Source organism: Cyrtonyx montezumae, unplaced genomic scaffold (genome assembly GCF_038088225.1).
Source record: "Cyrtonyx montezumae isolate F1298 unplaced genomic scaffold, pur_monq_1.0 scaffold_10, whole genome shotgun sequence".
Taxonomy (NCBI): Eukaryota; Metazoa; Chordata; class Aves; order Galliformes; family Odontophoridae; genus Cyrtonyx; species Cyrtonyx montezumae.
Window position 1 is genome coordinate 16,288,997 of NW_027071826.1, and position 25,189 is coordinate 16,314,185.

General features: G+C 38.5%; 1 protein-coding gene across 1 annotated transcript in view; it reads left to right on the forward strand.

The window, feature by feature from the left end:
* Positions 1-394: 394 nt before the first annotated feature.
* The window catches only part of KCNK10 (potassium two pore domain channel subfamily K member 10), a 56,472-nt gene continuing 31,677 nt past the window's right edge, over positions 395-25,189 (forward strand). The window contains exons 1-2 of the mRNA XM_065751610.1: positions 395-446; positions 22,990-23,318. Of these exons, the coding sequence (XP_065607682.1) occupies positions 395-446; positions 22,990-23,318 (381 nt within the window). The remainder of the gene's footprint in view (positions 447-22,989; positions 23,319-25,189) is intronic.

The following is a 25,189-nucleotide window of genomic DNA, read 5'->3' on the forward strand; positions in this document are numbered from 1 at the left end:
AAGGCTGCCCAGCCCCGAGCCCCTCAGGTGGGCTGCAGCGGGGACCGCGCCGCCCCAACATCTGCAGGGGATCGGGCGAGCTCGAGAGCCAGCAGCGCGCGCTGCGCAGCCCCGACCCCTCCGGCCCTTACCTTATCTCCACTCCCCCTCTCTGCTGGGGTGCTCGCACCCCTCCTCTCCTCTCTCTGCAACCCCACCGTCCCCTCCTCTCCCCGCCCCTCCCCACTTTCTTTGATTTATTTGTGTATCGCTTGCCTTGGCAACCACCAGTTCCCCTCAGTCAAACAGCGCAGGCTCCCTATAATTTGAAATTAATTTGTTTGACTGCAGCATTGAGACAGGAAGGTTGGGAAATTTATTTAATTCTTTTTCCTCCCCGTGCAAAAAGGAAGCGATGAAATTTCCAATCGAGACTCCAAGAAAACAGGTGAACTGGGATCCTCAAGGTTGGTGAATCTCTGTTACTATCATTATTACAATAATAACAATTATTAGTATTATTCTTTCTGTCTCTTGACTCGTAGGAGACTATTTGACTCCAAATGGGAGGAGATGCTGAATGCTTATCTGCCTCCCATGTGCTCTGTTCAGCCTTTCTTGCTCAGTCCTCCCAAGGCATTAGAAATTGTTCCAAAGATGTGGGGTTGTGTGGGTACGTGGGTAAAACCTCATCTAGGTCTAAGTTTTACAGTTCTGCGTTTGATGTCTCCCTTCCCTTCCCTCCTTTTTTCTTGAGTATTTCCATGGCAAACTTGCTTGGGATGAATGTGATCTCTGGCTCAGAGCATTGTTTGTTTTCTCTGTTGCTCCTTTGTTGTTTCTGGTCATCATTGTCTCTGCTAAATGGGTGGTACAGGAGTGGACACAGATGTGACAGCATGCTAAGGGCTCCTCGATGGTAAATGCTGGCAAGAAACGGGAGCAAAATGCTGCTGCAGTATAAGCCATAATGTGTACAGTATAAAAGCACACATTAAATAATGGAGCCCAGAGGGACCTTCTGACTTTCTACACTGTCCTATAAACAATTGCTCACCCATGTGGATAGTTTGATTAACTCTGTAGTTAGGCTTGGGGTCCGTCTTGGGGAGTGTTTGTGTGATGGTGGCAGGAGATTTACGCCAGTGCAGTGGTTTTCAAAAAATATCATCTAAGTTGTGTTTTGAAATGAACCACAATGAAATGCTCTTTCTTTTTTCTCTCTTCTTTTTTCTTTTTCTTCTGGGCATGGGAGGAAGTTCATATGCATCCTATAGAAGAAATAACTGAAAATATCATACTGTCAGTGTATATACTGGTGTGTCATATTTCTGTGCATTGATACATAAGCAGAGCAGAGCAACTTGGAGCCAAATGCTGAGGCTCGCAGTAGAGCTGCTGGCAGCTAGTTGTACAGCAGCGTTTGCAGGAAGCATGAAGTGATGGCATAGGTTTTAAGTGTTCATCTCTATTCTGCAGGTCTGGATTTAGTGGTTGATTTTTCTGTCATTCTCTGTCCCTAATGTCTAAAGAAGAACCATTATAGGCATCTTCTCTTACTGTAGAAAAAATACAGCAGAGTAGACATCTTTCTACTGAGCAGATCTGGTGTACAGTTTGCATAGTATATGCAATTAGGCTTTAGTTTAAGCCTTACTACATCTTTAATTAGGTGAAAGCTGAAGTCAACACATCAGCCTCCTCCACCATCGGCTTCACAGTGAACACATGGGCAGTAGCACTAACACATTTAGTTATTTCGGTAGGAGCACATTCCCTATCCTGTGGCCAGGTGTGGTGAAAATTTGTTCTTCCTGGGTGCCTTTTTTTGAATGTGTTTTCTGTAGCTTCATTTTACTCCATTTTATGCATTGCAAAACACCTTTTACTGGAAAAAGCCCTTCCCTCCTCTCCCCTGACAATGCACGCAAGGAGCTGTACTGCTGGTATTCTGAGTGCAGTCCCCCTGCTTGGCAAGCAGCTTTACAGCATATGGATCCAACAGGTGGCTGGTCACAATTTACTAATGTACCCAGAACCATAGGGTATTCTAACAGGTTAAGGACCTCAAACCCAGCAGGTTCCCCCTCTGTCAGGCTGATTCCTTGGTAATGACTGCAGAATTCTACCTGTTATTTCCTCAGTGTAAAGACTTAATTAGCCAAGCAGCAAAGACACTAATGCATAGACAGGAAGGAAGCAAGAAATGCTAATTTCTAATTCTCTGTGGGACTCAGGAAATAGATAAAAATCAATGGAATGGAAAAAGGCAAACTGATAAGGCAAAACTGTCCAGGGTTCAATCAATACAAGAATGGTTTGATGTTATGTGTCTTCTCTTCTCTCCAGGTTACAGGTGTAGAAGGATGATACATTTTGCATACTATTTTCTTAGATACAAAGATCAACATTTACAAATCTATCAGTGAAAGGATACAAAGAGTCCTCAGTATTAAAAGCAGAACTTACGTCCTGTGAATATTCACGCTCTAGTATCAGGCTCACTGCAGTGTGTTCTCCGTGACAGTGCTCTGTACTGGTCAGACAGAGAACATACAGTTTCCACATTTCTGTCTAGCATGAATTGCACTGACTTGTGCTAACACTACTTGAAGTACTTCAACTGATGTTTCTGGCAAGCAAACTAACATTCTGAGGATGTAAGTGAGAGATATGGCATCTCAGAGATTGTTTAGATCTGTTTAGTCTAGGCAAAATTTCCTGGGTTATCTATCTACCTACCTACCTATTCTAGACATATTCCTAAAGCCCACTGCTCTTGTTCTGATTGTCTGATGATTGTCTTTCTGTTCTGATTTGTTCTGATTGATATGATTGTCTTTAGACTGATGATATTTCTGGTTTTTGATTCCAGGTCAGGATGATAGTCCTTGACAGGAATTAACACTAAACTCTGTAATGGTGAATGTACTACACATATTTAGATAGATAAATAGAATTTCATCTCACATAAACTTTATATTCTCAATTCACATCTATACCATAGAAAGACCTTGTGGGTGGAACAAGTTCAAAGGAGTGGTCTTAACATAAGAGCTCATGTATGTAATACAACTAATTGGTGATTGATTTCTTGACTATTAGACTGGAATGAATAAGCCATGGTGGTAACTGAACTATACACTTTTATCCTTCTGTGTAGCATCTTCACTTGTCTTGGCTATGGAAATTATTTCTGCAGTCCCTTTAATTGATGAATGTGGTTTTTTTAGATATGTTTTATAAATATGGGTGTACATAAAGTTCAGGTTCCCTTAGGGAAGTCCCCTCCTATCCTAGGCACTATATAACTTTATAACTCATAACTCATATAACTCATTATTAAATGTCACTAGGACTTGTCACTAACATTCCAGTGTGAAAATTGTCCTAGAATCTCACAGCAGAATGTACATGATGTTTATACACTGAGTGAGTTGGTTAACAGAAGAGTGTAACCCCAAACAGGCATCTGAAAAACAAATGCATTTTTTTCAGAGAGCTGGACACTCACTAGGGATATGGGGTCTCAATACTATCTCACACTATTTCCTCAAATTTCACGGGGGGGGGGAGGGAGGGTAAAGCCTGCCATTTGTCTTACTGGTAGAATCACTTTGAATTTATACTATCAAAGGATATTTGATCTGCCTGTCATTGATTTTTGCTTCTCCTATTTGGTGCAGTTTAGGCAATGCAATCCTCACAGTAATTAGTGGATCAGATTTTTAGGTTCATATGTCACACAAATCCTCATCATTTTTGTATGTAAGATTGTGTTTTGAGCAGCATACAAAGACTTCAGAGCAGTATACAGAGACTCTAACTCTTGTAATTGTTCTTTTATCTCCCACCCTCTTGCTTTTTGCTACACTCTTCCATTGTCCATAATTAAGTTGTCTTATAAAGTCATCCCATATATATATATTAAGTGGTATCTAATACAAAGCACATCCCTCATCCTGACTGAAACATCTGGATATCACAGCAGTATCTACTTTCTTCTAATTATCAGCTTAAAATTGCTGCTTCTTTCTAGAAGAGGATAGATGAGACCCTTTCCAATATGCTCAGAAATTCTCTTAGCAAGAATGTCTTGCAGAGTGATGTCCTTTCCAAGGTGATGGTGTTAGTAGGCAGAAAACGGAGTTCCTTTTTTTTTTTTTTTTTTTTTTTGGACCATGATTGCGGTGATATGGATTATAAAAGCCATTTGAATGTCTATCTCAACACTGACCTTTTGGAACTCTGAAGTTTGAAGTTTTGGTACGAGCTCCTCTGTACTTTTGCAAACACATCATTTGTGTAAGGTAGCTCTGTTTGAAACCCTAAAATTATACTTCTGTCATCCTTACATTTTGTGTTATGGGTCTGTGGGAAATTCAAGCTGTGGTTGTGAGTCAAGAGTTTTTATGGTTTACTGTTTAACTTTCAGTAAATCACTTACCCTTTCTTTTCCTCCCTTCTTTTCTGACTGCAGAATGGAAATATTAATTCTTGTCTACTGCACAAGGGTGTTGTGAAATATAATTAACTTGTTTAGAGCAATCCAAGATTTGCTATTGAAAGCAGAGCATATGTATTGCAATCAGTGCTAAAACAATTAGGAGGGAGCAAAACAGCCTGTCTTTATACGCACATCACATCACTTAAGAAATAAGGTTATCTCTGCACTTTACAGCTAGAGGAAACTAGCATTACTTCCACATCTCTGCAGACACTGAAGACTCAATTGAGTTTCCCATTAGAGACATATAGAGCCATTTGATAGTCCCCAGCTGCCTCTCCAGATGGGCAGAAGTCTTCCATGGGTCCTTCTGTGGGATTTCCCACTTTACCTGAGAACCTCAAGAGGTACTGGACGCTTGCATTTGGAGCTGAGTCTGTGCAGATAGCAGGATTGGATCATCTCTTAATGATTGTTGGAAGAATTCTTCAGTGTTGACTAATCAGTATAAAATTAAACTGGCTGTGTAATGTTACACACTGCTCTAGTTTCTGCTTTTTCTGCCATTTTATATCAGAGACCTAAGCAGAAAGCAAACTTTATTATAAATACATAGATGAGTAGAATGAGGATTCTTATTTCTTTTCTCTATTTTCAAGAGTATATATGAAAAGATATGTATAATATCATGAAGTGCAGCTGTGGGTTAAACAACTTAATATCCTTATACTTATGCTGATAAGTCATTTCTTAGTAGCTCAGTGTAAGAAGACCTTGCTATGGAAAGCTGTGGTGTATAAAAATGGAACTGTTCCCAACAGATGAAGGCAGGATACTGAACATGTGCTGCTTGCATCACAAAATCATTTTGTTTTTGAGTTATCTTGGAAATGGATAAGGATTCAGAAGGGTCAACTTAGTAATAAAAGGAGATTAAAAAATTGAGCAATATCTTTCTTATAGTAGTTACAGAAAAGACATTAGTCTTTTCTCTTTCTGCATTAGTCAAGGTACGAAAGACTGAAGGTGAAGTACTATTATGATGACATCTATATTGTGAGGAAAAGGAAATTAACAGAACCAAAGGCACTATGATGCTATAAGTCTAGGACAAGGAGAGCAGTAGAATTGTCATGATTTCAGTGAAGAGTACCAATGTTATTTTTGTAGCATTGTACAAGAGTAATCCATTAATAGGCTTTTGGTCTGAAAAGTCCCTTGGGCAGATCTTGAAAATTGATGCTACCTGAAATGATGGAGTTTGCTTTTGGGAGAAAGATATATGATATCTGTTGTAATTGGGTAGCTTTTGGTTTAGCTTTTGGCATGTATATATATTTATCCAGCTAGTGTGTCAACTGTATCAACCTCAGACAGAGGAGTGCATATATATTTTGATACAATATAAGTCTTACTCTCATGATTTAAAGCAGAGATAGGATTTTTACCACTCCACTGCAAGTAACATGAGGCTCTTCACTTTAAAGTGTCAGAACTTCATTGTCCCCATGAATTAAAAGTAAAATAATAATAAAAGTAAAATTATTGGGATAGCATCTGTTAACAAAATTAGCATAGACAATAACAGTTTAACTCCTAAGGGGTAACAAAAGTTAACATCCTAAAACTCATCTTCTTATTAAGCAATGAAGGTTATTTTGGCGTCACTATTCTACAGAATCATCATAGTGTTTCAAGCATCAGGCTTTGAATATATTTGAGATTTGTTACAGCCATATGTTCATATCTCAGCAGAACTGACTCATGTTTTCTTTCTGAGGAGAAAGAAACAACATTGGTGACTTTACTGGGTGAGAATCTGGATTTTAGTACTCCAAACTTGCACCACTAAGATTCCTAAGATTCGGTGATATATTGTTAAAGGGTACTTACATTATCCCTCTGTTACTCAGTGCTGTCATGTAATAGTACTTGCATGATTTGAAAATAGCAAATACATGATGACTGATTGTCCATGTCTTTAATACTTTCACATTTAGTACTTCATTTTAAAGAAAAAAGAAAGAAGCATCTAGTTACAAAGGTGAAAAAAGATCAACGAAGAAAGAATGACAAAAGAAATGGTACTGCAGAAACTCACAAGTGATATAAAGTAAATGGTTCACACATTTTGGAGACACTCCTCTAGGTTAACTCAAATATATCACTGATTTCTTAAATGTTAAGATTGCTAAATTTGGGTTGCAGTTCTAGAAAGGGTCATGAAGAGATGGGCTGTGAGCAGAAATGTTTGTGACAGGCAAAGAAGCAACACCAGAGCCACCTCTTTGTGATGCCAGAGCCACCGTAATAATTTATATTCTCCAAGAAGCAGAGTTCATTACTTGGTTACAATAATATACTGACATGTAACTTGGATTTCTCATTGCCAACAGACGTTATTTGTTGATTCCTTTTTCTAAAAATAAGTTAATTCCTTCTTCTAAATTTCTGCTGCCATTAATGAACAGTAAGGCAACTTAGATATTTACACAGGATAGAGGTTTGTATACTAATGGACCAAAGGGACACCTCTGTCTTTCTGAAACAACAGCTTAAGGTGAAGTATAGAATGTCCTAGGACCCCTCAGTAGGTACCAGATAATATGAGTGAGCGACTGAGTTATGCCATTTGGGTGTGGCTTGGTTTGAACATAAAACATCTAAATATAGGTAGGAATTCAAAGGAAACGCAGAAACATGACAGTGAAAGGACCTGCTATAGTCAGGAAATACAGTCACATATGGTCAGTGGAGTCTGGAGGTGTCTGGTTTAGGGTGAGCAGAATAACTCCCTGGGATGCACTCACCAAGAATCTGTATTGACTCTAATGAGTTATATTCCAAGATAGAACAAATGAAAGAGTTTACGAGTTGTTAGTATTTGTATTTTGAACTTTAGCCCAAATGATTTTGGGTACCTCCTCACTAGGAGGATTTAGAGGACACCATTCTTTCCTGGTAGATTCATTCTCAATTTGCCTGGGCTTTGGGGTTAGGAGGGGTTATACAGTCATCCCTAGTCCATTTCTGCCAGAAGCTGTAAATTACTATTCTGAGCTTGGCATTATTAGTGATGATTTCATTTGTTACCGCCAGCTCTGAGTGCAGAATGAGGTCATATTCACCTACTGTTACACTGTACAGGCATACTTTTCTTAGTCAGCTTTGCCCCAAATTCAGTTTCATCTAAGGGGACTCTGTCTCTTTCTGTAACACTGAACTGACAACACTGCAAAGCCCTGTTAGATTCCAGAAGCCATACCATATCAACGGATACCATCCTTATGTGGCTATGAAATTTTATCATAGTTCAAATGGCAACTGTGTTTCTACACTCTTATTAGAATAGAAGTTGAGTGTGAGACAAGAAAAGTCTCACATAATTTGTTTGTTGCACCAATCTCCTTATCTGAGATATCCTAAATTACATAATGTATAAGAGCTCTGAAGCCAGCTTTGTGCAGCCGGGATCAGCCTGGCATTGACCTGGAGCTCTGTGTGCCCGACTGGTGGCACTGTTCATCTGTTCTGCTTGTGATTTGCTGCTAGGTGCAAGATAATGAATCTGGAGTTGCTGCAACCTACTTTCTCTTGCTTACCTGAACTCTGACTCAGTTACTTTCCAATAATTGTCTTGTGTGCAGACAGGACATGTAAATCATTCTGACTGTAGCATCTTCACCAGTGCAACTTAACACACCAGAAGTGGAAATGAAAAATGTGTACACTGTAATAAATCTAGAATAAATGCATTTCTGGATTAAATGCATTAAACAGCAACTTCCTCTCACTTGTGAAATGTCTCCTGCTCAAAGTCACTCTGAAATATATAGTTTATGTGTATTCTTCGTCCTGTTTCAGGTTTTCAAATCATGGTAAATCCTTCATTCATTTCAAGACTCAGTTACTGTGTACAGGAACTCAGCACTAAGTACTACAGATACTCAGTGTATACAGATAGTGCATTTCCAGTATACTAAAAAATAGCCCAACCAATGTGCCTCTTTACAAGATTTCTGACTGTTACCACATGATGAATAATCCACTTATATTGCTATTACCTAGAAAAATTGATATATCAAGATTTAATTGAAGTAGTGAATCACTACTCAGTTTTCTTCGAATTCACAGTATTCTTCTATAAATTCAAATCATTAGCCACACTGGAGAAACCACCAGTAGACTGATGCAGGAGTTCTTGTTTTTACAGTTGTGCATCAGTGTGAGCTCTTTAGGTATGGTCTGTAATGTGCTGATATATCTATGTTAAGAAATCTCTCACGGTGCTCACACTATTTTCACTGTGCATGTGTTTTTCTGATCTTATTCTTACGTGAAAGGTCTGTTCCTTTTCTGTTAACATCAGAGAGTCCCGCAGCAGATATACTGCCCTGGCTAAGTGATGTATTAATATCTTACATTTCCCGCTTATAATATATATGTTGCCACTACAGTTCCTCTTTGCATGACTGTGAGGTGACAAAGAGATTCCTTCACCCCGCTGCTATGCCATACCCCTGGCAGACAGCCACCATCAATCACATTTCAAATATAGATTAGGTAGCTTCTTACACAGGACAGAATGGAGCAATGGAGCTTTAGTTTGTTGTTTGTCTCCACTACTTGATTCTCTTCCCATCAGGTTTCTATAGGTAAGAATGTTCTTCCCTTTATACACAGATCTTAAGCTAAACTATTACAAGGTAAAGGTTTGCTTCACTGGTTGGTCTAGCCATGAGACCATTAGCTGAATTTCTTGTGTGAATTATTGAGACAGGACATTTGGAAGATTTCAGTCCAGCTTCTCCAGCAGATGGACACCAGCTGAGAAACCCTGAACCTACATCCCTGTATGAGTACTTGGAAACAGAAAACCTTGAAATCTTGTTGTGGGAGGTCCTGACTGTTCCTAAATGTTCCTGGAATTCTGAAACACTTCCTGGAGAAAGAAATGTAATTGATTCATTTTACTCAATGGAATGGCCTGATGCAAGGACAATTTTTTTATTAGTATTTAAAAGGAAGATTGTGGGTAAGCAGCAGAAATCACTGCTTCCATCAGTTTGTTGTTCCTGCAGGATGAATTCTGCAAAGTACCAGCAAGCAGGTGCTTATTCCTTGATGCTTGTACTTGAGGCTTGTGACATACTGACAAGAAAACAGATTTTTGAAATGTTTCCTAATAAGGCAAAATGATGGTATACTCGTCCCTCCTGACAGGAACTCTTTTTCACAAAGTCATCACTATGCCCAAAGATCTTGATCCAAAAGCACTTGCTTCAGATTTGACAGAGCAGATCTGCATGGACTGGCACTCCCAGTTTTACCAAGAGCAAGAAATACCTATCTAATGCAAGGGAAAGAGGTTTTAGCAATGATGTATCGGTTTTAGCTTTATTTCAAAAAGGAAAAGGTAAAAATTTTTGTTGAGTTTCTCTGTATTCAGTTCCACTATAAATAGCCTCATAAACCTGATGATAGTAGCACTGCTGCCAGTGTGTGCTGGAACAAACGTAGTCACCAGTCTTGAAGCAGAGGGATTCCCTATTTGGGACTTGCCCCTGCCAATCATTTCTAACCTCCCCTCAACTCTTTGTACTCCTCAACGCAATGCTCTTCTGCTCCGTTTTCCATTTCCCAATACGTGAAGTGCCTTGCCAGGGAGTTCATTGATGCATCTCATCACATGTGGCTTGGCCCCTTGGTCTGGCTCGGGCGTCAGAGGCAACGGAGAGGAGAGCTGAGAACAGAGCTCAGGGAAGAGGAACTACGCAGCAAGACCCAGGTATGCTGCCTCTCATGCTGCCAGCAGGACTGCAGAGAACTGAGAGACAAGAGCAGATGTGTGGATTTGGAGGAGGGCGGTGTGGAAGAAAGGTCAGGAAAGAGAAAGCAAAGCAGGGGAAACAAAATTCGAACAGCCCTCCAGCAGTGTGCAGTCTCACTCCAGCACAAGGCAAATCTCTCTCAAGTGCTCATCAGGACTTGGCAGCTCCGTAAGTAGTGCTACTGATGGTGTCAATAGCAACGCATCTTCATGTTAATGCCAATAAATTTTAGCTAGGAACCCCCTGAGGATTGCTGTCCTGAAGTCAAGCTAGACGGAAAAAAACAAAGATGCTTTCAGCTGTTACTGGAGTTCACACCCTGACCTGTACCCCATTCTCTTCACCAGTGAGTTATCACCAATGCCTTAGAAATTTGCAGTGCCTGGGAGCAGTGGGAGAGGGGGGAAAGTATCCCAGAGTACCATGATTGTGACTTCGGCAGAGTTTTGTTTTTTTTTAATGTCAGTGCAAAAGTTCTGGCTGATACCTGCACGAACCAGTCTCAAGTGTCCTCTTATTTTCTTGCAATTTGCATTGCCTCAGTATGCAGGAGTGCTAGGGCTGTGTTTGCAACAGAGTAAGAGTAAGACTTGGACAGTCCATTTTAGGTTTTTGTGGGCAGGCTCTGACTGCAGTTCTGACAGCAGAGAGTCAAGGTCAGAATCCACCTGGATGTTCTTGTAAATAGTCAGCAAGGGCAACTTACAAAGGAGTATCATATTTTTCTTTTATGACTAACAGCACAAATATAATTTGTGGTTATCTATTAATCTTGTAACAGACAAACCAGTATATTTGTTCTATGTATAGTGGAAAAGAGCTTGTCCCCTAAAAGAACTTGAAGATTTGCTCATACTCTGATGACAAGTAATTGTCATACCTGCTTGATGCACCTATGACAAAGACCATGTTTTAATCACCTCCTTAAATTATTCTTGAAATCATTTACTAAAATCTTTGTGGCAGTGTTTACAGGAGACAAACAGTGAATACATGCAGAATCAGTTATTCTGAGTGTCACAGGGATTTACCTATTATTAGTAAAATACTTCAAGATATTTAGATAATCATGAAAGATTATTAGACTTTTGGCATGACTGGTGCTACAAGGAATGCTGAAATGCTTTTGACTATTTTTCAGAGAGGGGAAGGGAAAGAATTTCAACAGCATTTTCCATTTGTGAGTCAGGACTAGAACACAGATTAATTTTTTGGAAGTCCTTATACTCTTAACATTATACCTGTTTCTTTACGTGTCCTGGATGATGAATACAGTCTACATCATTATGCTGTTCTCCTTATTTATCCTTCAAGAGTAGCTTTTTTTCTTGGGTCCACATTGAAATGCAGGTTACAGACTGAAGATATAGGCCTAAATGGTTTTTGGCAGATGATTGTATGTCCAATTAGAAATGTCCAGTGAAGGAGATTTCACTCAACAGATGTTCCCATGCTCAGCTATCCTTGCAGATGGGCTGTCTCCTAATGCACAATCCAATGATTCCTTGAAACAGATGAAACAGTTATTACTCGTAAAGGATCTAGGGAAGAATTCTTCACTGTTTTTATTGGTCAGTGCTTATTTTTGTTTGTGAGCTATACTTTGCATTTTCATACTTGGTCTAAATGGCATTTTCATTGACATTAAGATGATACTTGAGAACATTGCAATGAAAATCTAAGTGGGATGTTGAAAAAATGGCTGATTATAATTTTGGCATGGTAAAATGATATTTGAATACACACGTATTTCCTGCATTGTTTAAACATGAAGAGGCATTTGCCTTCTGTAGTTTGCTAACTCATTTTCTCCTGTTTTTGTCCTGTATACTTAACACTAGGTTACAATGAGTCATGTTGGTGTTTAGTTACCATTCAATATTTTGGTGATAAGTGGGACAGAGAAACATGCTGAATACAGAAGCCTTTTCTCTGCCATTGGAAGTTTGCTTTCCTTTTCTGAAGAAAGAATAATTAAACTTCATGACCTTTGCTAACAATATGTATGATGAAAGTTTGTGTTGTAGACAAAAAGAGAACACAAAGCTGAAAAACTAAAGTATGGCTGCATCCCCCAACACCGCCCCCCCTTTTATGATAGTTCATAAGCATTTTTTTGAGAAACACATCACCAAGCTAAGAAATCTATATGGCTTTTTGTGGCTTACACCTGTTTTTTTGGTGCAAATCTTAATAAAAACTGGATCACTCTGCAAGAAGGAGCCTAGAAGTACTTCTGAACTCCTCAAATTTAGGATCAACGAAAATTACTGACATCTATCATTGGATTTTTACATAACGATCTGAATGAAAGTGATACACAGTGATACATTGCTATTTGGAATGTATTCAGGATAGTGACACTCCTGTTCTAAATGCTGCTGATGCCTGAGCCCTTATTTTGAAGAATTTATGAATTATAATATGCAGTTATTAATCAGAACCTATTCAAATACAATTTAAGATTAGATTGGTTATCTTAGTAAGGTGATTTTTATTTTATTTTATTTTATTTTATTTTATTTTATTTTATTTTATTTTATTTTATTTTATTTTATTTTATTTTATTTTATTTTATTTTATTTTATTTTATTTTATCTTATTTTATTTTATTTTATTTTATTTTATTTTATCTTATTTTATTTTATTTTATTTGGTGGTGGCAGTGGTTAAGAGCACTGAGATTTTCATTCGTTCTGCAGACTGTTTTTTTTTTCCTAAGCAACCTCTGTGAAGTTTTCCTCTCCTTGCTTTGAAGAACTTTTTGAGTTGGGTGCTTGAACTACTATTCTTCTGTGCTTTAAAGAATTTACACGTATAAATGGCAGCACCTTTCAGAAATACAATACGTATAAAAATGGTATTCAGACCCTCCTCTCTTTTTCACATTTCCTGACTATAATTCAGCTTGTACGTTCTTCCTTTGTATCACTTTAGGGAGGCTAGGTTCAGAATTGCTGAAATGAAATGATGGAATATAAAAAAGTCTTTCAACACCCTCACAAAATCTGTTGAAATCAATGAAAAGAGGCATAGCATAGCTCAAGGGAATAGTAATTGCATAGACTCTTTAATCTTTCACACATTGTTAAACTAATCACAACTAGATTAATAAATAATACAGTTGGTCAAGTTTACTCAGCACTAAATTTCTAATTATTTAACATCTGCAAACAAATGGTAATTTTCTTTTCTTTTTTAAAATTGCCAAAGAAATCACATTGGATTGCTGTTTTTCCACGATTAGTTAAGGGTGTACACAACTCCTGCCAGCATGAAATGTTTAATGAATTTGATATTTAGCTTTATGTAAAAATGTGTGCTGCTAACATCTATTTTCTCAAATATGTATAGAAAATGAGTAAAATAAAATGGTTATGTGTGAGAAGAAAAATGAGAATGAAAGGTGATAAAAAGCGAAAAAAAATCAAATCCACTCAATAGGACAAATGAATGTTTTTGTTCCATATTGACTCAGCTCCTGTAGCTAATGACAAAAAGGCATTGCTGTAGGGAGGCTGCTTGCTCTTGCTCTTTCTTTCTCATACTCATCACAGTAGTTCAAGTCTTGATCTATACATTGACATTCTTAGAGTGTGAGGGTAATGGACTCATGACTTTTTTTTTTGCAAAATCCATATGCATACCATGATTGATGGGGCTTAGAGAAAAAAAGAGTGCTGAATGATACACACCATCTTGTGTCCTCAGCTCTGTTACCCTTTTCCAAGGCAGCTTTGGTGGGTTGACCTGGGCTGGCTGCCAGATGCCCACCCAGTTGTTCCTTCACTCCCCTCCTCAAAAGGACATGGGGAGAAAACAAGATCGAAAATCTTGTGGGCCACAATAAAGACAGGGAGATTGCTTACTTGCTGCTGACACAAACAAAGCAGATCAACTTGTGGAAAATTAATTCAGTTTGTTGCTGATTAAAATTGATAAAATAATGAGAAACAATGGCAAAATTTATAATGCCTTCCCATCCCCTCCTTTGTTTTCTTTCTCCTTTTTTCTTTCTGCTATGTTCAGTTTTCCTCATTCTTTTCCAATTTCTCTTTCTTCTCCTTATCCTGAGTATTGCAAGTAAATGGAGAGCGGGGCTGTGGTGAGATCACAACTGTACTCTGTGCATCTGCTTTCCCCACACACTTTTCCCTTGCTCCAAATGGGCCTTTGCTGTGGGTGCAGTCCTTTAGATAAATCTGCTCCAGAGTGGGCTCTCCAAGGCCTGCAGTTCTTCAAGAAATACCCACCTGCTTTTTATTGGAGTCCTCCACAAAATGCCATATGTTTCTCTGCTCCAGCGTAGTCATCTCCATGAGCTGCATGGAAAGGCACGGATGCATTCAAAACTTCTGTGAATTGCAGAGGAGGGTCTCCTCCAGCACGTGGTGATCACCTTCCTCTTCTTCTTCTCTGACCTTGGTGTCTGCAGGATAGTTCCTCACATGCTTTTTACTCACTTCTTTGCCATTTTGTTGTGTCCTGCACTGGATCTCTTGTGGACCTGGGTGGGGAACCAGCTGTGTCTAGCATAGGGCAGGCCTGTAGGCTCCCTGCTGCTAACACCTTGCTACATAAACCCAGTGCACTACCATGGTGATCAGATAGCCCAGTACTTGGTTTTAGTTGGGCTATATGGAAGCAGCAATACCCTAGTAGTATGGACAAGAGAAACAGGAAAAGACACCCACAGAATTTATTCCTTGGAAAAACCTGCTCTCAAATAGGTGTGACAGCATCTTTCAATGGGAGGCAAAATTCATTCTGATGAGTTGCTACATAGAGAAGTTTCACGTCTGCTGCTAAAGAAATTCCCTGGGAATGGCATAGACACTTAAATTCCTTTAATCCTTCTGATCTTCAGTGTACCAGCATCACTGCTCTTTGAAGAGTCTTTGAATAGTTGGGAAGCTATAGCTACAAAGGAAGAGGTCTTCACTCAACAGTTTTAGCTGTTTAAGGTATATATATATATTTGTATGAACTATAGTTTTCTAATGAAAAGGAATATAAGCCATATTATAAATCAATGGTGCCTTCATGTTTTCTCATAAAAATTGCATTCTGAGTCAATTAAGCAGCTGGGATATTCCAAGAGCTATTCATTTGTCCACATCAGTTATAACAAATAAAGTGTATTTATGTAGATTTCTTTGGAAACTTACCAAGAATCATAATTCCAAGCACTGGCTGAAAATTTATGATAAATGATTCAAAAATTGCAGAAGCCCATTTATATGACATTTTCCCTATTGCTGCTCCCAGAGATGGTGAGGCACTGGTTAGACGTGATTCCCTCTGGTAGGCATTACTGACATTTCTCTCCCTACCAACAGAGAGAACTCAGTGTATGAACTTTTCCTGTATTTCAGTACTGTTATAATGTAACAGGATGAAATGCTGACTGCATGCCTTATGCAGTTTTACAACCTATCATACTCCTGTCTTCTCCCTGCACCACTGTGGGACAAGAGCAATTGGGAATGAACATCGGTACTTTCAGTCTACATTCAGTCTTTTTGTTTTAATGTTAGTTGCCCTTTCTGACTTTACCTGTTTCTCTTTCCATTCTTAGCTGAGTGCCTTGCTACTGATGACTGCGTATGCAGCAGGCTGCTGAGATGCTGCTGAAGTCAGCAGCACTAATACTGCATTAGAGAACCCACTTCAGGGAAAACATTGTTAGATTTAACTGGTGGAGTACTGCTGCAGTGAAAAGCTGTATGCTCGGAGGCACTCTGCATTTTCCAAGCACACAATATGCCAAGCTTTGCTTTCATGAGGAGTGAAATGTAATAGTAACGCTTCTCACTTTAACAGCAGTTTCCAGCAAAGTGCTGTACAAACAGGAGGGTGAAATCCCCCTTGTGTAGCAAGCTAGACATGGCTCTCACTGCTCAAGTCTTATGGTTGAACCCCCTGGAGTTGTGCAAAGGGACCAGAGCCAAAACAACTTCAAACACACTGACACTGAGAGCAGTTTTCTTGTGACTGTATGGATGCAGCAGCCACCAGACAGCAGCACATGTTATTATGCCCCAGACCATAACAACAGCCACAGGGATACTCATGTTCTTCCCCATGTGTAATCGTAGCCTGCAGGCAGGATTTTGTCTCCCATTCCTTGATCACAGATGGAATGTCACCTGTCAATTAGCCCACATCATGCAAAGATGCTGCACAGACACAAAAGCAGACACAATCATGGTCTACTGGGATTTTTGCTCTAAAAGCCAGATTTTCTAAACTAGAGACAGATTTTCTATTGTCCAGTGTATAAAAATCTGTGCATTTATTGTGTTGGTTGAATGGATGCTCTCTAAATTACAAAACCTGTTTAAAGAAAAACACACACAGCAGAGATGAAGAAGGAAAGGAGGCAGCTGAAATAGCAAGCAAAGCAGGTGGCCTGGAAATGATTATCCATGTCCTTGTAATGCAAAAATTTAATGGCTTAATGATTTTTTTTTGTTACACATGTCCAGAAATTTCTATTTTTCATTGCTTTCCTCATGCATATAGCAGTCCCCCTGCTTCCTTTCTGACACATAAACTCCCACTATCCATAAAACCTCACGTGTTTTCTGCTTCTGGCATATTCATGAGAAGTGCATATGGATGATAGCTTAATACATTGAAAGCCTCTTCTCTTCCTCTGGCATACCCCTTAGCCTTGCTCTGGCTTCCAGGCACAGCCCTGTGATCTTAACCCTAGCAGCCAGCAGCTGAAATCACTTGGGGGAGGTGGAGGAGGTTATGAGATTTGAAGGAAACAGGCACCCCTCTCCCTCAGAAGCTTCTATTTGGAGATGAGCCACAGCCTTAGAGCTCAAGATTATACGTCGTCCACTGGTGAGCTATGTTGCTTCTTGCCTTTCCATGGTGGATCATCAGGAAGCTTCTGATGCTAACTGCAGTTTGTGGCCATTTCAGAAGATGGTGGTAGGGGAGGGGCAAGCAATTATCATGGGCAGTGAAATGAAATAAATAATGCTTCTGAAAGAACACTGCAAAAATCCATCCTGCAGAGTCCCTTCATAACCCATTTCCTTATGAACCTGCCTTTTAGAAAAGGTAAATTCTCCTATTTCTAGAGACTAGTTCAGAGAAGGTGAAGTGGACTTGGCTAGCGTGTCACAGACTTTTCTAAGCCACGGCACTCCAGGTCTCGGCTGGAAGTTCTCACACTTGGCATATTCTAAATGGAGATAATGCTATCTCCTTCAGCAGTGCTAAAGAATGTACAACTGCTGATAAACCAGCATAGGATCTTGTGAAAGCTGTTGTCAGGATGATTTGCTCATGAATTTTCTCTGAAACAGAGCTGCATGATCACATCCTTTTATAATTCAAATTCAACTTCCAGTTTTAAGACAAAGATAAGGAAGACTCCATGGGAAATTTTGACTGCGTGACTATGTAAATGTTTGAGGAAAGCCATTTCTTTTCTACTAAAAATTCCCATCCTATGTGGATTTTGGGAAACACACAGATACTAACCTTGAGATGCACATCAAAGACTATTTCTTACTTGAACTTAAAGTACTTTATTGTCTTCCTTGTCTGGATTCACTAAAATGAGAGATGAAATGTCCAGTAGTACATCTCTGCTGCCTGCAGAGAAGTATAGCAAGCCTGGTTTTAGTTCACTGAGTACACTTCCTGGTCTGATTTGAGTATACCTCAAATCTCTTTCATTTTGGGTTGATTCATGTATTAAAGTCAAAGCCAGCTACAGACTTTATGAATGCCTAAGTCTATACATTCTCCATCTGTGTCTGTGCTGAATCCTATGAAGTCAATGTTAGCATCAGATGTGTAAAAAACACTCTATTATACTATCGTAAAAGTAAACACACATTCCTGTGTGTTCATGCAACATTAGATCATGGAAGAAAATAAAAGCACTATATAAGATATTCAACTAAATTGACCTACATTTTTTTTCACAGATGTTGAAACAGGAACATCACAGAAAAGGGTCTGTTCATTTAAAAAAATAATGTTTAAAAAAGAAAAAAAAAAACTGTTGAGAAACTCCTCTAAAACTGTGTTTCTTCAGTATCTAATATGTTCTTAGTATATTGGATAGGGTAGTTATTTATATGTGGGTCAGTATATCAAAGCCACTTTCATACTTAAAAGCCATCTGGACCTCCTCTCAGCAGTTTAGAACTTATTTGAAGCTGCCCATCTGAGGCTGCTGTAATTCAAACCTCTCTTGCCTTGAGAAGTTCCCACTAAATTAGAAACATTTTCACAGACTTGTAGCAGGTTATCTGGCTCACCATGCTGCTGCAAAGCAAGGCCAGCTACACCTAGCTATTTCTGACAGTTGCTTGTCTAACTCGTCCTTAGAAATATCAGTCTCTCTATGCAACATATTCCAGGCCTATAAAACTGTTAGAGCCCTCCATCACAGTGTCTAGTCTCAACCTATCTTGCTGCAGTGTGAACAATGTCTGAACGTTGGTTACGCTGGAAATAGTGATTCATGAATGTAGTATTACCAAATTCAGGCATTCAGAAACTGTGATGGAAGTCCTGAAAATTCTTATGGTAGGTATAAAGAAGTACAACTTGAGTTTTTTCCTTCCATTCAGCTTCTGATTGTTGCTTGCAAATCCTTCTCAGCTATGTTGAGGTTTGCATGGCATTTGCTTGCCAATGCTGTGGTTTAAAGACAACAGCAGATTAGCACTGTCCCCTGATAAATTTTGAGAATTGACAGGAAATAGAAAAACCTTTCTTGATCACTGAGTCATCTTCTAATGGGCCAGAAAAGGATTTTACTTCTGAAGAATATGCCTTTGGGAATAATATATTTTTTTTATAGTTTAATATCTCGACAATGCCAATGCCTCTGGGGAAATACGAGATTTCTGACAGCTGAGTATTTTCTAAACATAACGTATCCTGGTGGTGGCATGTTTCTTTTTCTGCAATGAGAAGAAAATCGTCTAATTTGGGTGACCAAATTCTTGCAGGTTGAATTTGCAGCCACAAATGATTAAACCAAAGTGTATATGCAATAATGAAGGACAATTTTTAACTCAAAGCAATGTCTTATGTTGCACTATTTCGGTAAAAACAATGTTCTTATGTAATGGGGTTTTGCTTTGCTGCACTCCCCAATTGTCAACGAGCAAGAACTTTGATTTCTTTACTATCATTGGTATTAGCAGAAATCTTAGGTATTTCAGTGGCTCACTTTGCCAATGGAGAACCTGGCTGCGCTGTTAAGAACATATATCAAGTGCAGGCAGTGTGGTGTACTTAGAGGTGAACAACTTGACAGATGCTAACTCTTAATTTGATCCGTAATGCCAGGGTCTTCTCTCGTTTTATTTTGAAATTTATTCAAGGCTTTCTCTCATTAGTTAAGACCAGTGTCAAAACACTGTTTTTTTCCCTTAGAAAAAGGACAGGTATCCTTTCAGCATACTTGTCTATCATCTTAGTGCATGCACATGAATGGAGGTTTGTCATTGTTTCTAATGAGGCAGACTATGTCTCCTTTGATAAGATTTAACAAACATACATGGAAAAGACTGTTCTAAGAAAAGCGAGTCTGAACAACTGCTTGTTTTTAAAAAACACGGATTAATAAAACAGGCATTGTTCTGCATTTATTTCAAATGAATCCTCTTCTCTTGTACTTTTGGTTTGTACAATAATCAAATCACAGAATATTAGAGAAACTTGCAAAATGTAGAAAATGAATTCCTTTATTTCTAAGCAGTGAATCAAGCCAATTACAGACAGCTAATAGGGGAGTTCTGTCAAGCATTTCTGACCTGTTCATTGTGATGCTTTATTTCTAGCAGTACATGATTTTATGATTCTTTCAGTCTAAACTTCTGAGTGTTGTTTTCTTGTCTATAGCTTTTTAGGATGCTCTGGACTTCTCATTTTCCTTGATCAGAAGTTTTCTCATAGAGATAACTGCTGGAAGGAATATCTATGCTGTTTTTTGGATAAAGTGTTTAACTGCTGCTTTATATCTATCCTGAAGCATCTGAGGGATGCTAACTGCAGTTGAGCGTTCTGTGTCAACATTGTGAGCAAACCATCTCTGTTCCCCATCAGTTGCTTAACTAGCTGCTTTAGTAGAGTCTTCCTGTGTATTCATTTACATATGAGAAAATACTTCAGGATCGACATTTTTACATACATTCAGGGTAACTGTTACTAACAGCAGAAAATGAAAGCCTTTAACACAGTTAGTATTAGAAGAGTTAACTTTTATTTTAGAGATAAGCAAGCAAAGCAAACTATTCCTTTGAGTTGTTTAAGTGAAATAACATTCAAAAGAACATTTTTTATTCCCTGCTCTGAACTTCCCATCTTGTTCTTAAATGAGTACAACACATTTTCCTTAAAGAGAGAATCAAACAAGCCATGAAGTTACTGCAAAACTGTTACTCATATTTTGCCAGAATTATTAATAAGAAACAACATGTATACTAGCAGAGAGGAAAAGAAAACTCACAAAAGCAGCTATAATTCTGCCCTCTCTTGACCTCTTGTTCAGATGAGTAAAGGTAAATTATTTGTGGGATATCAAAATCAGGATTCTGCCTACACTGAAATATCTCTCAGCCCAAACCAGACTGTGCCAGTCCAGGTGATTGGATAGCTGTGTGAATTCTCTCCTCTTCTTACCACATGAACCATGGAACTCACAGAATTTATGCTGCATAGTTGTACATTAGCTAAGTTATTTCTGGGAATACTCAAATTTGCCTTAGTTCAGTAAGGAGATGTTGTGATTCAGACAAAAGAAGTTTGCCTATAGAGGAAGGAAGTTTTCCCACTCAAATTTGTTCACATAACCTCTCAATTTTACGTTTCTTCTGAATTCTTTTCTGATATTTCCTGCTGCAACTCACTGCGGGGATTGAAACAATTATTTCCTTTATGAAAATGAATAATTTATCAAAAATGAAATAATCAATCTTTACAGAAATAAACAAACAAATAAATAAATAAACAAAAGGATCTTTCTAATACTACTGTTCTTCCTATATTCACTTTGAGTTTACAGAATTTATGTGAAATATTTGTGGATATAAGAGAAAGTGTCCTTTTAAGTTTCATGTCATTCCATCCTATCTGGTGCATGTTGGGAACCATTACTGATCTTCTAATGGTCAAACTAAGCAATTGTGCAACAGGTATTGCAAAAATGAGATAACAGAAGGGGAATCCATCTCAGAGGATCCTGAATCCTTTCTAAGCATAAATCTGAAGATACATATGAAGAGAAATATTAATTGTAAGTGTAAAGCAAACTATAGGTTTATGAAGTTTATTGGTTATCAACTCAGCTTGATCGGTGTGATGCTAAAGAGATATATCAGTTCTAGGAAAATGTGATTGTAATAAACAGCTCAGTTTTTTAAATCATTAAGTACCATAAAATGTTTTCTGCTGGGAAGGAACTGTAGGCCACCTCCAACTCAAGGTGTAATCTTACTGTAAGTTTAAATACTATAGAATTTGCATACATGGCCACTCTGCTACGATGCTGCAAATTCTTCTGCTTTACAGCTGAGGTGACTGTATTTTAATGGTAATCTGATTTAAGTCTAAAATGAAGTAAACCAAATAAACAGTGTCAAATAAATTATAGGTCAGTGACAGAAGCACTGTGGTAAGATTACAGCAAGGATGTTTAAAATGAACCCAGCAGATTTAAATAATTCATGTGCTACCATTACACCAGTAGACGCTGAGGAGCCTGGCCTTGTTCTGCCATTGGTACAACTAACAGCAGAAGGTGGGGAAGTGTGGTGCTGAGACCCCTGAACTAGTTGGTGGCAAGCCAGCTTTGATTTGGATGCCTTGGTAGCTTGGCATAGTGATAAGGCTAATAAGTCTAGCTGAAATCAGGCCTCATTAGCTGTGATGTGGTGCTAGCCATGCAGCTATGCAATCTCAGTCCCAAGCTGGTAGGTCTGCCATCCATCTTGCTGTGCTTGTTTCACTCTACACCGTGTTCTGTTTTGCACTGAGTCCATGTTGGTTTGGGCATATCTGGTTATGTTCTTAAATTTGAAATAAATCTTATTAATTGAAGGTCCTGCTCATGCTTGGCATATGTGAGTGACTTTGACATTGAGGTAGCTGAACTATGCTTTGGCTTAAGAATGATTTATTCTAAAACTTATGAAGCTGCCAGGCTTCGAGAAAATTTTTAGAAGTGATGTTTTTGTGGATACTTGTAAATAATACAAGTATGCCTTTGCTGGTGTAGCCAACAGCGTTTTGATTTGCAAAACATTGCCTGTTTCTCTCAATACTGGGCAAGTAGTGATCACTGATTATTAACAGTTCTGTTTTCTAGCACCATCAGTACTATTTTTATAATGATTTAAGGATATAAATACTTTCAAAGGTCCCTCAACAAACATCACCTTGAGTAATGAATATCCTAGCTAGTAAAAATATTCATGTTCTTACTGGATAAATGATTTTCTGAATCTCTCTGAAGTTTTTGCTTATACAGCTGGTTCATCCTGTCCTGGAGGTAATGGGCAAAAAAACCTTTGCAGTTACCTAGGTATGAATGTACAAAAGACATATGGACCCTTCCAGATGTTATACCTATGTGAATAATGTGTCTGATGAAACTTGAAAATGTTATTTAGGAAAACTGTGTATGAAGATCAGGCTTATATACTGAAGGACATGATTTTGAGTAAGGGCTTTTACTTTGTGTTTCAGTGGCTGTTCCCTCACCAGTGCCAGCTTGTGAACCTGAGCCTAAAACAAACGGGCATTACGCATCTCCACGGCTCTCTGTTTCCTCCCGAGCAATGGTTGTCGCTACCATGGAAGCACCTTCTCAGGGCCTGCAGACAGTCATGAAATGGAAAACTGTGGTGGCCATCTTCGTTGTGGTTGTGGTTTACCTGGTGGCTGGAGGACTCGTCTTCCGTGCCCTGGAGCAGCCCTTTGAGAGCAGGCAGAAGAATACCATCGCACTGGAGAAGGCAGACTTTCTTCGGGAACATGTTTGTGTAACCCAGCTAGAGCTGGAGACACTGATTCAGGTAGAGCATATGAAGATAACAGTATTTCTTGCACATCAGTGTGAATAACATGGCAGTTCTGATCAGCTGTATTGGTGATGTAAATAGAAATTGACTGCTTTCACTAGAGCAATGAGAAATGTATGCAAAGAAAATCAGAGCTTATTGTATGGTACACATTTTTTGTGATAGATGACATTTTCAAAACATCTTTTAAGTTTTTAAATGATATGAAGTTCAATTTTTTTCTCCAAGATTAAGCATTGCAACAAAAAGAAGCAATAGAATATGGTAGATGGGAATTTTGGAGTGACAGGCACAGTAACTTAAGGGTTTGCTATTGAGAATGTTAGGTAAAGGAATGATCGTTAAAGTATACATTAATAAATAAAAAATAATCTGCATTTGAAAACTAAAGATTTTTTAGTTCAGTTTAATATGAAAAGATTTAGAATAAATTTTGAAGGAAATAAGTACTAAATATCTAGATAGAAATGAAGGATGAAATAGCATGCAATACAGCTCTATCAAAGGTACAGTTACTTTTCATTGATTAAAATTCTAGACTAGAAAAATGTGGATCTCACTTATCACACTTCAGCACAATATCTTTTAGGATTCCATGTAGATACCTATCAGAGAACCTGAAGAAAATGGATATTAGACAAGAGATGTGAGATACTGAAAGAGTGTATTCCAACAGTGTCCAACACTGAAGATGAACTTCAACTTCATATTTCAGACCCGAATTTGCCTGAGCTCTTTAAGAGCACAATATATTTAGGTGTGGGGTGTCATACCCATTGTCACTTCAGCCTCAGTTTTGAAGAACTCACAATTGTCCCCTGAACTATTGTGTCTGTTCACCCAATTGTGCTACATTCCTAGAAGTGAATCAAACTTCATTTTACAAGCTATTACAGACATAGTATTTCTATTAGAAAACTGTTCCAGTATCTCATTTCCATGACAGCAAAAATGTTGTGCTGGTTTTCAGCCTAAACTAATTGTGTAGTTGGTCTTTTGTAGCCAACCCTCCTCCCTCCCTTCCCCTCCCCACTGCATAACTGATTCCTCTCCCTTGCCCATGTGTGCAGACAGCAATGCTCTTCTGCTTCTCCTAAGCCAAACAACATTTTTCTGTTTCTTTGCAGATAGATGTGGGCTCTCCCTGCTTGTACTGTATGTTCACAGAAGACAGGTCAGTTCTGAGTCAGAAGCTGTGTACCTGTTTGTGCACCCTGGTACTTTAGCTAAGGAAGCAGCATAGTGCTGATGTGACTATACAGCTTTTGGATCAGGGCTGGCTTGGATCACACCCTTCATCTGTCTGCAAAAGACGGGTGAATTTGCTTAGTTTGCAGTGTGAATTCTTCTGGTCAAAGATATTGGCTCATATGCATTTTTCATGGCAGATTTGCAGAGATTAGCATTTCCCTCATCTCCTCAGTATGATGTAATGATTCAAGGATTAAAGTCGCTTCTTTTCTGCCTTTTTTTTTTTCTGAAGTGGGAGGGGTGGGAAATATCACTGTTTAAAGATGTGCAATATGTTTTGCATATTGCAGAATGTAGAGTGCACAATATATATGACAAGATAACCATCCCAACAAAAGAGTAGACTCCTGAAAACAGATGGCAATACAAAGATTTCTAAATAGTTCCCCTTCTCTAGCCTAAACTATGTACCAATTTTAATTCTTTATTTCACACAATCTCTGTTCTTTCACCTCAGAGTGGTGGTATTGAAATAACAAGCAGGCACGCTATTTGTTTAGAAGGCAAATACTTTGAACAATTCTTATCATCTTTTGAGATTTCAGTATATCCTCAGGCATTATATTGGGTAACTGGAAAACATTTTGCAAAGGTAAATTAAATGGGTCTAGCAG